The 12,727-nt window shown below is 37.3% G+C and overlaps 1 protein-coding gene across 1 annotated transcript in view; it reads left to right on the plus strand.

The window, feature by feature from the left end:
- The window catches only part of LOC123549837 (protein-glutamine gamma-glutamyltransferase 4-like), a 45,612-nt gene that overhangs the window by 15,424 nt on the left and 17,461 nt on the right, over positions 1-12,727 (plus strand). The window contains exons 8-10 of the mRNA XM_045338275.2: positions 8,129-8,264; positions 9,896-10,115; positions 11,170-11,296. Of these exons, the coding sequence (XP_045194210.2) occupies positions 8,129-8,264; positions 9,896-10,115; positions 11,170-11,296 (483 nt within the window). The remainder of the gene's footprint in view (positions 1-8,128; positions 8,265-9,895; positions 10,116-11,169; positions 11,297-12,727) is intronic.

Raw genomic sequence — 12,727 nt, forward strand, 5'->3', positions numbered from 1 at the left:
TGGAAGTTACTGCAAGCCAAATTCACTTTAAAGTCAAAGAAAAAAATAGAAGATCAGATATTCATCTTTTAGCTCACCTGTCACAAAGTGACAAGGTGAGCTTTTGTGATCGCGCGGTGTCCGCCGTCCGTGCGTCCGTCCGTAAACTTTTGCTTGTGACCACTCTAGAGGTCACATTTTTCTTGCATGGTTCGCACAGGCCATGAAAAGTCCTTGAATTTGATGCCTACTCCTTGAAAACTACTTGAATTTTGTAACAGTCAGAAACAACTTGAAAACTACTTGAATTTAGGAAAAAACGTACAAAAGATGGCAAATAGTCCTTAAATTCGTCGGGTACGAAGTGAAAACGGACCAACATTATAAACGGACCAAAATAAACTAAAAAACGACGAAAAAAACAACAACCGTTACCGCCATTAGGGCCTGCCACGGAGTCGGCGATAGTACGGTACGGTACTGTACTTCACGGGTTTTATGCTTTTTCAAGTAATTTTCACACTGTGTAATTTATACGCGATGCATAAGGTCATTTTTCCAGGAAGAAAAACATGAGTTCTAAAATGTACAATTGTGTCTTTTCGCAAAAGTGGCTTACTGATGACAATTATAAACATTGGCTACGGGAATTCAAAGGCAAAAAACGAAAATGCCTTTGTGTTTTTTGTGACAAGATAATCGACATCGCTGCTATGGGAGGAAGTGCATTAAAATCACATTCCAAAAGCGAAAAACATAAAAACAGCTCTGCTATGAGAAGTTCGACTGAAACAATTGATGCTTTTTTTCGCCCCTAAGCATGTAAGAGAGTCAACACATGATGTAAATAATAACGACTTGACAATACCGCCCCCGCCCCCACCTGCTGTGAAAATACATAAATCTTGTGTTACATTGTTTAATTTTGTCCTAAATTGGATTTAAATTGGTTATTTCATGTCTCAGCAACAGTGACATTGCCCCCATTTTAGTCCTTGAAAATGGAGGAAAACTACTTGAAAACTCCTTGAAAACTACTTGAATTTTTTTTGGGAAGGTCTGTATGAACCATGGAATGTTCATCTTGATGATATCTAGGTCAAGTTCGAAACTGGGTCATGTGCCATCAAAAACTAGGTCAGTAGGTCTAAAAATAGAAAAACCTTGTGACCTCTCTAGAGGCCGTATATTTCACAAGATCTTCATGAAACTTGGTCAGAATGTTCACCTTGATGATATCTAGGTCAAGTTCGAAACTGGGTCACGTGCCATCAAAAACTAGGTCAGTAGGTCTAAAAATAGAAAAACTTTGTGACCTCTCTAGAGGCCATATATTTCACAAGATCTTCATGAAAATTGGTCAGAACGTTCACCTTGATAATATCTAGGTCAAGTTCGAAACTGGGTCACGTGCTGTCAAAAACTAGGTCAGTAGGTCAAATAATAGAAAAACCTTGTGACCTCTCTAGAGGCCATATTTTTCATGGAATCTGTATGAAAGTTGGTCTGAATGTACATCTTGATGATATCTAGGTCAAGTTCGAAACTGGGTCATGTGCGGTAAAAAAATAGGTCAGTAGGTCTAAAAATAGAAAAACCTTGTGACCTCTCTAGAGGCCATATATTTCATGAGATCTGTATGAAAATTGGTCAGAATGTTCACCTTAATGATATCTAGGTCAAGTACGAAAGTGGGTCATGTGCGGTCAAAAACTAGGTCAGTAGGTCAAATAATAGAAAAACCTTGTGACCTCTCTAGAGGCCATATTTTTCTTGGGATCTGTATGAAAATTGGTCTGAATGTTCATCTTGATGATATCTAGGTCAAGTTTGAAAGTGGGTCACGTGCCATCAAAAACTAGGTCAGTAGGTCAAATAATAGAAAAACCTTGTGACCTCTCTAAAGGCCCTATTTGTCATGGGATCTGTATGAAAATTGGTCTGAATGTTCATCTTGATGATATCTAGGTCAGGTTCGAAACAGGGTCATGTGCGGTCAAAAACTAGGTCATTAGGTCTAAAAATAAAAAAACCTTGTGACCTTTCTAGAGACCATACTTGTGAATGGATCACCACAAAAATTGGTCAGAATGTTCACCTTGATGATATCTAGGTCAGGTTTGAAACTGGGTCATGTGCCCTAAAAAACTAGGTCAGTAGGTCTAAAAATAGAAAAACCTTGTGACCTCTCTAGAGGCCATATTTTTCATGGGATCTGTATGAAAGTTGGTCTGAATGTACATCTTGATGATATCTAGGTCAAGTTCGAAACTGGGTCATGTGCGGTGAAAAACTAGGTCAGTAGGTCTAAAAATAGAAAAATCTTGTGACCTCTCTAGAGGCCATATATTTCATGAGATCTGTATGAAAATTGGTCAGAATGTTCACCTTGATGATATCTAGGTCAAGTTCGAAAGTGGGTCATGTGCGGTCAAAAACTAGGTCAGTAGGTCAAATAAAAGAAAAACCTTGTGACCTCTCTAGAGGCCATATTTTTCATGGGATCTGTATGAAAGTTGGTCTGAATGTTCATCTTGATGATATCTAGGTCAGGTTTGAAACTGGGTCAACTGCGGTCAAAAACTAGGTCAGTAGGTCTAAAATTATTAAAATCTTTTGACCCCTCTAGAGACCTTATTTTTCCATGGATCTTCATGAAAATTGTTCAGAATTTTTATCTTGATAATATCTAGGTCAAGTTCAAAACTGGGTCACATGAGCTCAAAAACTAGGTCACTATGTCAAATAATAGAAAAAACGACGTCATACTCAAAACTGGGTCATGTGGGAAGAGGTGAGCAATTCAGGACCATCATTGTCCTCTTGTTTTTCTGATGAGGGTTGTTAATGTTACAGAAAGATCCTTGAATGCTGGGATTAATTATGTCATCCACATGTAGTAAGGGGAGATATATTGATTTAGTGCTGTGTGTATGTCACAAAGTGTGTCCACACAATTCATGTGACACCGCTGAACAGATAAACATCAAACTTCGTTGAAGTATTATTGTTCAATGATTTGCCCTGGAGTTATGACCTTAATTTGTGGCATATTACAATATCTGCGTGGGAAGTGGTGGGAGACATAATTTTTGTGCCCCCCCCATGAGTGGTGAGGGCATATAGATTTGCTCTTGTCTGTCCTTCGGAGAATGTTGTGTTGCGCCTAGCTCCAAAAGTATTTGATGTAGTGTCACTTAACTTTACAGGAATGTTGGTCAGCATGTGTAGTTGTGCAACTGGGGTTTCGCGTCCAGATTCATTCAGTCCTGTTACGGCCCCTGACTTTGTAAAAATTGGTCATTAGCTCATCTGATTTTTTGAAAAAAAATGATGAGTTATTGTCATCACTTGAGCAGTTGTCGGCGTCGGCGTCGACATTGCCTGGTTAAGTTTTATGTTTAGGTCAGCTTTTCTCCTAAACTATCAAAGCTATTGCTTTGAAACTTGGAATACTTGTTCACCATCATAAGCTGACCCTGTATAGCAAGAAACATAACTCCATCTTGCTTTTTGCAAGATTTATGGCCCCTTTTGTACTTAGAAAATATCAGATTTCTTGGTTAAGTTTTATGTTTAGGTCAACTTTCCTCCTAAACTATCAAAGCTATTGCTTTGAAACTTGGAATACTTGTTCACCATCATAAGCAGACCCTGTACATCAAGAAACACAACTCCATCTTGCTTTTTGCAAGAATTATTGCCCCTTTTGGACTTAGAAAATTAGTTTTCTTGGTTAAGTTTTATGTTTAGGTCAGCTTATATCCTAAACTATCAAAGCTATTGCTTGAAAACTTGCAACACTTGTTCACCATCATAAGCTGACCCTGTACAGCAAGAAACATAACTCCATCCTGCTTTTTGCAAGATTTATGGCCCCTTTTGGACTTAGAAAATATCAGATTTCTTGGTTAAGTTTTATGTTTAGGTCAACTTTTTCTCTTAAACTATCAAAGCTATTGCTTTGAAACTTGGAACACTTGTTCACCTTCATAAGCTGACCATGTACAGCAAGCAACGTAACTCCATCCTGCTTTTTGCAATAATTATTGCCCCTTTTGGACTTAGAAAATCATTTTCTTGGTTGTCAATGATTATTATGTTTAAGTCATCTTTTCTCATAAACTATCAAAGCTATTGCTTTAAAACTTGCAACAGTTTTTCATCATCATAAGTGGACACTGTACATCAAGAAACATAACTCTGTCCTGCTTTTTGCAAGAATGATGGCCCTTTTTAGATTTAGAAAATCATGGGTAGGACAATATTTCTATTATACGAAAAAAAATCAGATGAGGGTCAGCACCCGCAAGGCGGTGCTCTTGTTTTAGTGTTGTCGTGCCTAGCTCCAAAAGTATTTGACGTAGAGTCACAAAACTTTACAGGAATGTTGTTCAGCATGTGTAGTTGTGCACCTGGGGTTTTGCGTCTGGATTTATTCAGTATTGTAGGAGTTCTGGCCCCTGACTTAGTAAAAAATTGGTCATTTTAATGTTGTGTCGCGCATAGCTCCAAAAGTATTTGACCTAGAGTCACCAAAGTTTACAGGAATGTTGGTCAGCATGTGCAGTTGTGCACCTGGGGTTTCGCATCCGGATTCATTCAGTCATATAGGAGTTATGGCACCTGACTTAATTAAAAATTGGTCATTTTAATGTTGTGTCGCGTGTGCACCTAGGGTTTCGCGTCCAGATTCATTCAGTTGTGTAGGAGTTATGGCCCCTGACTTAGTTAAAAGTTGGTCATTTTTATGTTGTGTCGCGCGTAGCTCCAAAAGTATTTGACCTAGAGTCACCAAAGTTTACAGGAATGTTGGTCAGCATGTGCAGTTGTGCACCTGGGGTTTTGCGTCCGGATTCATTCACTATTGTAGGAGTTATGGCCCCTGACCTAGGAAAAAATTGTCATTTTAATGTTTTGTTGCGCATAGCTCCGAAAATATTTTACCTACAGTCATTATTTCACTACACAAGACCAGACTTCTTGTCCAGACTTACTGAAAAAAAAATTTGTGAAACATGTATGTTAAAATGTACCTGACCTAGAATCATAAAACATTAGAGGATTGTTTTATAGCCTATGAAGTGTTCTCTTTAGGATTTTACTCAGCTAGGCCAGAGTTATGGCCAACTAAGTGAAAAATACACATAAGGTTCTTAAAAGTTTGTGTTGCAAACATCTTAAAAATTGTTTAACCTGAGTCATTAAACTATGTTAAAGTGGCAGGAGTGGGGGGCACCTGTGTCCTATGGACACACATCTAGTTTCATCAAAAACAATCTCTAGGTTTGTATTTGAAAGTGTAACTTTTACATTAACTTTTACTGCACTCTTATTGATGTGAATTTCATCTTGAGGTTTCTTTTTAGTATTCAGGCTGTTTTTAAAAATGCCAGAGTTATCTGTTTACATAATTTTTAGCTCACCTTAGCACGAAGTGCTCTAGATGAGCTATTGTGACTGGTCATTGTCCAGTGTCCGTCTTCGTCGGTCGTGCATCATCCGTCAACAATTGCCTCGTTAACACTCCAGAGGCCACAGTTGTGACCCAATCTTTATGAAACTTGGCCAGAATGTTTGTCTTGATGATCTCTAGATCAAGTTTGAAACGGGGTCATATAGGGCCAAAAACTAGGTCAGTAGGCCAGATCAAAGGAAAATCTTGTTAACACTCTGGAGTCCATAGTTTAAATTTGAAACTCATGAGAATTGGTCAATGTATGTCTTGAAGTCCTCTAGGTCAGATATGAATCTGGGTCTTGTGGGGTCAAAAACTAGGTCACCCAGTCAAATCAAAGGAAAAGCTTGTTAACACTCTAGAGGCCACATTTATGTCCCTACCTTCATGAAACTTGGTCAGAATGTTTATCTTGTTGATCTTTAGGCCAAGTTCGAAACTTTGTCATGCGGGGTCAAAAACTAGATCACTAGGCCAGATATAAGTTTGAAACTCATGGTCACAATAGCCTAAATAGTTTTCCCTATATATTCTATATAAAACTGACCTTTTCAGGGCGTCAAGTTACCTATATTTACCTATATTTTCCTATATTTTAGCCCTCTACCTATAATTACCTATAAAATCCTATATTTTGCCAAAATACCTATAAATACCTATAATCTGGAAATTTTGTGGTAAGCAAGGAATACAAAGGTCATTCAAACCATTAAAAAAGAAGTAATTCTATGATAATTGAGTTTATAAATATGCTGTAGTATGAAACTGTTGTAATTTTGTTCTCTAGATGGTGTGATTATAATTGTTTTCTTTTTCATTTATGTACAAATGCAGGCCCAACACAATATTTTATACTTGTATTAACAATGTACTGATATATGTTGTTAGCAATATGGCTTGGTTTGCCTAATTCCCTGTTAAACTGATTTGAGTACCAGTATTGGTAAAGTTTTGTCTGTTGGTGAATTAATAGTTTATTATGAAAGTAAGATATATGTTAAAATGTTATTTGTTTAAAATCATAAAAGTAGCCACTTTTTCTGTTCCTTTGTATTTTATGTTTAATAAAAGAGAGTGCTGGTAGGTGGAGGAGGATAAAACACTTGTCTGACTTGTTTTCTTCATTATAAGCAACCTATATAATCCTATATTTCTGGCCCCCAAATACCTGTATTTCAGGATCCTACCTATATTTTTGACTCCCAAAAGCACTTGACGCCCTGCCTTTTTCAAAGAGCTACCAAACATAGCTAGACCCATTTCAGAGAACAAATCCTTACCTCATTTTAAAGAGTTATGATAAAACTGATATAAAAGTAGGGAAAAGTAGGGGTCATGTATCTTCTAAGAGAGATTTCTCTGGTCACATTTGCTTACTGTAAACTGACATCAAAATCACACTGCTGTGACCTGGAAGTACTACTCATACTAAAATTGAGCTTGACTTCACTAAATACAACCTGCTCTCTCATTTTTCCTACCAAAATGTCAAAAATACATCCACAATGAAATTTAAACAGAAACTAGCCTCAATTTAGACCTCTGTTGCCATGCCAAGTGAAAAATTAGTGTTCAAATACCTGGCAGCCATTACGCAACTAGACCAGATGGCTCCCACGCTGGTTCCTTTAGTATAGTTAGGCCTCATGAGAATTGGTCAGAATGTTTGTCTTGATGACCTCTACGTCAAGTTAGAATCTGGGTCATGTGGGATGAAAAACTAGGTCACCCGATCAAATCAAAGGAAAAGCTTGTTAACACTCAAGAGGCCACATTTATGACCCTATCTTCATGAGACTTGGTCAGAATGTTTATCTTGATGATTCCTAGGCCAAGTTCGAAACTAGGTCATATTGCGTCCGTCCGTCCACACTTTCCTTCAAACAACATCTCCTCTGAAACCATTGGGTGGAAGTTGATGAAACTTGGCTTGGGTGTTCTTTTGGTGGTCCTCTTTCAAATTGTTACAAACAGTTCAGCTTGGTTGCACATAGGGGCCACCAGAACTAAGAATAAAAAATCTTCTAACAACATCTGTTTTTAAACTGCTGGTCCGGTTTATAATAATTTCACACAAACAGTCCTTATGTAACACTCTTGAAGGTTGTTCAAGTTATTACCATATGTCAAAAAACATAGCTGCCGGCGTGGTCACTTTTCCCTATAATTATGTATATAGTGGAAACTTTAAAAATCTTCTTGTATTAAACTGCAGACCTGGTTTTGAATTAATGTCACACAAATGATCCTTATGTAACCCTCTGACAAGATTATTCAAATTATTTCAGTTCCTCAAAAAACATTGCCGCCAGAGGGTGTGGTCTATTTTCCCTGTATGAATATAATAGAAACTTCGAAAATCTCCTTGTATGAAACTGCTTACCCAATTTTTAAATAGTTTCACACAAATGGTCCTTGTGTGACTGTCTACCATGACTGTTTAAATTTTTTCAAATTATTTTGTTTCATCAAAAGAAACCATGGCCTCCAGGGGGTGTGGTCACTTTTTTCATGTATACAGTATGTATATATTGGAAACTTTGAAAATATTCTTTTCAGAAACAGCAGGTCCAACACACATACACATTACCTGCCTGTACTTATTAAGTAGAAACTATTAACTGTTTAAGCAAGTAACTAAACTCAGGTGAGGGATATTGAACCATCATGGCCCTCGTGTTTCTTTTACAGTGCTCAGGTGTTTAGGAGTTCCAACAAGGTCAGTGACCACTTTTGATTCAGCCCATGACACAGACTGCAGTATGACCATTGACAAACACTTTGATGAAGATGGGGAACCATTGGAGGACTTAGATGACTCTGTCTGGTATGTGTACCAGACTAGTTATAAAACTTGAGTTGGGAGATCAGTCCAAAATATGAGAAATTTAGTTTGGTCAATGACCACCAATCAGTGCTTGAAAATTGAAGACTGATTTCTAGACTCAGTTTTGCAAGCACCGTGTCTGTTTCAGTGTTTGAAGAAAGAAAAGTTTTAATAAGGCTGCAGGATTTAGACAGCATAGTTAGTTATCATCATTTGGTACACTAGAAGAAACAACACACAGGTCCTAGTCTGTTGAAGATCATGGACATGTTCCAAAACAAAACATGTGGTTGTTAGTATTTTACGAGCAGTTTCAAGCTTATTGGTTTGATAAATAAAGCATAAGTATTGGTTTTCCCAGGAACTTAATAACTAAAAAATTTTTTTAAAGAAAATTTATTAGAGGTGACATACAAATTGATTATAACCCTGTAAACAATGTTTAAGAGACGGTATACCCCCCATAAAAAATTATCAGATGGGGGTATTCTGGAGTCACCATGTCTTTGCATCTGTACTGTATGAAAACTCTTGAAAGGAATGGTGGGTTGAGTTCAATATTTTTGGTACATACAATTTTATCATAAGGTACAAGTTAAGGATTTTGGTCACTGTCCACTAATTTTAGAGTTATAGCCCCTTTTGTGTTGAAATTCAGCAAAATGTCAATATCAGTTCATAACTCTTGAAAGTTTGAATGGATTGGATTTAATTTTGGTAGACAGGTACTGTATAACGGGTATTTTTTACCTGCTGCTAATTATACCCCCACAAAAGGAAGTTCGGGTTTGGTTTCCAATGCAAGTCCAGGCACTGGAAATATCTGAGATGCACTCATGTCTCCCACCTAAGAGATACGTGCTGGTTCTTTCCAGGAAAGATGGCTTTGCATGTATTGGTGCTAACATTGTCTGTCGATTCGCTATAAGCAAGGCTAAGTTAGCTGGACAGGCCTGTATCTAAAGGATTTCTTTCTCTCTGTTGTGAGGGCTTTCTCTCGCTCTGTCCCTCTGGTCAAATTGCTCTGTGTCTATACTAGCAGAGGATGAATTTGGTGTCCTGAGTGGCTGCCTTTGTGCTTTATTTACCTCTTTTGAATGAGTTTATCATGAAAAGTTAATTCTGCTAAATCTGCGCATGTTTAATTAATTCTAGACTTTGAATAACTATATAGTACTGTGAAAATGATACTTAATGTAATGATATCAATGAGGGGTTTCGATTTTTGTTGAGGGGTTTCCTTTAGCTTGAAAAGATGTGTCGGTTCAGTTCATTTTTGGTACACGGGTATATGTTTATGAAGTAAAGACCTAGTTTGATTTTGGTTCTAATCCACCAATATTTGGCAAAATTATGGCCCATTTTTACTTTAAATATGTTTGTTTATTACCTGTCAAAGTTTTACACAGGTAACTTGGAAAAATCAGGTTCTTTTATGACATTTTACAGGTTTAAACAGGTCTTTGTTTCATACTACAAAATGGTGATGCTTTGTACAATTTAGTCTGTGGAAAGGTGATGGTTCGAGTTCATATCTGCATTAATTAAAGAACCTGTAAGAAAGTTTACATGCTCAACAACAAACAACTTTCAATGAAGCATTTAAAAACTTAGCAGAACGTTTATTTCAGGAATTTCCATGTTTGGAATGAGTCATATTTCAGACGACTAGATCTCCCGTCTGGTTATGATGGTTGGCAAGCTCATGATGCTACACCCCAGGAGGCTAGTGAGGGAGTGATGAGGTGTGGGCCAGCCCCATTGAAGGCTATCAAGGAGGGACATGTTTATCTCAATTTTGACACAGCCTTTATTTTCTCAGAAGTGAATGGTGATAGAATTCAGTGGACGGTATATATGAAACATTTGATCTTCATTTATGTTGTTTTTGTTTTGGTAAGAATTAGATATGTCATACCATGTAAAAGTAATAATTAGGCAAATCAGTATAATTCTATTTTGTTCAAAATTATTTTTGTCATTTAATGAGATTGTATTCCGCGCATGCGCATCAGTGTGTTACTGTATGGTGTATGGTTTGGTATTTCTTGACGAGATCGTGAAAAATTTAACGCTTAAAGTGGTTTGAACGCCTTTTAAGTACTGTTTATTAGTATGTTTGGTTGTGACTTGATTGTTTTTACATGCAGTTACGTTCTCTTCTCCAGTGTTTTACTGTTTTCGAGAATTTTTCAATCATTTGTCTTTGCATGTGGTGCAAAGTTTCATTAATTTTGAAATTATGTCTTCAGTTTCAGTTTTTACTGCAAAAGACTTTGTCACTTCATACTTTTATGCCAACATTTGTTAAAGTTTGCATGAGACCAGTCCCATATATCATGAGCAACTGAATGTAGTGTCATCGAATCCATTCAACAGTGGAATTCTTCTTTTGAATTATAGACAGAAAGTTTAAAAAGCACATGTAAGACCAAGTACTGTAAAAAAGAAATGTGCACCCATGTTTAATATGCAATCTAGACTTTGGAAAAAAACAGACCTTTAAATCATTCCAGGGAAAAAAGATACCTGAAAAATGAAAAGTAGGAGTTGCTTAATTCCGACCAAAATGAAAGGTTTATCTGATCTGTTAAGGATTAAACATTCTGTAATTACCAACTATTACTGGAAATCAGTGAGAAGGTCTCAATGCCTCTTGTTAGTTATGTTGCTCACTGATCGCTGTTAAAGGAAATACTCAACCAGCATCACTTAATCATAATACTTACAATTTTCAGCTCAACTATTCAAGAATAAGGAGGGCTTTTGTACTTACCCTGATGTCATAGAGCCCCTTGAAAAAGCCCTTTACCTTGCATCTTTTAGGTTCTTGAATTTGGGCTGAACCACTGAACATAATTCAACATTTTCTTCATATTGCATATGTTCTTATCTTTCTGTGAAGGTTAACGAGGATGGCAGTATGGAAGTATTTGATATTGACAAGTACTCTGTAGGCCATAACATCAGTACAAAAGCTGTTGGTTCAGATTTAAGGCATGATCTAACACTGGACTATAAATACAGGGATGGTAAGTATGGTATTGTTATTCTAAAGACATATTGGCTGTTTAATTAACTCTTAGCCTGCTGGCAGCAAGTGATTCTGCCTTTGCGACCAGTGCAGACCAAGATCAGCCTGCACATTCGTGCAGTCTGATCATGGTCTGCACTGATTGCCATTCAGTCAGTATCTTTTGGGTAAGCACCCCTTTTAACAGTTAATGGTACTGTCCAAATTGAAAGTTGGATAAGTTCATTATAGAAATTTAGCAGGGTAAGGATTAAAGTATAACGCAGCTCCCTGGGACATATGTGGCTGGAGCGCCCAAGATCACTTGAGCCATTGGTTTGGTCGCCAGCCTTTGTTTCTTACATTTTTAGCTCACCTGAGCCAAAGGCTCATGGTGAGCTTTTGTGACCGCTCAGTGTCCGTCGTCCGTCGTCAACATTTTCTAAAAAAATCTTCTTCTTGAAAACCACTGGGCAGAATTACACCAAACTTCACTGGAATGATCCTTGGGTGAACCCCTTTCAAAATTGTTTAAAGAATTTAATTCCATGCAGAACTCTGGTTGCCATGGCACCGAAAGGAAAAACTTAAAAAATCTTCTTGTACAAAACCGCATGGCGTAGAGCCTTGATATTTGGCATGTGACATCATCTTATGGTCCTCTATCAAGATTGTGAAAAGAGGCCCCGCCCCAGGGGTCCCAAGTTTTACATAGACTTCTATAGTAAAAAACTTTAAAAATCTTCTTGTCTAAAACCACAACACCTAGGCCTTTGATATTTTGTATGTAGTATTGTCTTGTGGTCCTCTATCAAAATTATTCAAATTATGCCCCTGGGTGAAAAGAGGCCCTGTCCCGGGGGTCTCAAGTTTTACATAGATTTATATAGGAAAAAAAAAATATTTTTTGCCTGAAACTGCAAGGCCTAGGCTTTTGATATTAAATATGTTGTCTTTCCTCCTGTTTCTCTACCAGAATTGTTCAAATTATGCCCCTAGGGTGAAAAGAGGCCCTGCACTGGGGGTACCAAGTTTAACATAGACTTATATAGGAAAAAAATTCAAGATCTTCTTGTCTGAAAGTTCAAGGCCTAGGCCTTTGATATTTGGTATATAGCATTACCTGGTGGATCTCTAACAAGTTTGTTCAAATTATGCCCCTTGGGTGAAAAGAGGCCCCACCCTGGGGGTCATTTGTAAAAATTAGGAGTTATATAGGAAAAATTATCAGATCATATTTCCAGGACTCTTTAATTATAATTACCTGACGACCCCAAGCAATTAGGGATCACTTGACTGTGACCTTGACCTATTGACTTACTTTCTTGTTTTTTAAGGTACAGCCTTGAAATTTGGGTGACATGTACAGTTTTGCACACTGATCTTAAAACTGACTTTCAGTTACCATGAATGTGACCTACTGACCTACCTCCTTAATATCTTAGCATCA

Source organism: Mercenaria mercenaria, chromosome 6, assembly GCF_021730395.1.
Source record: "Mercenaria mercenaria strain notata chromosome 6, MADL_Memer_1, whole genome shotgun sequence".
Lineage (NCBI taxonomy): Eukaryota > Metazoa > Mollusca > Bivalvia > Venerida > Veneridae > Mercenaria > Mercenaria mercenaria.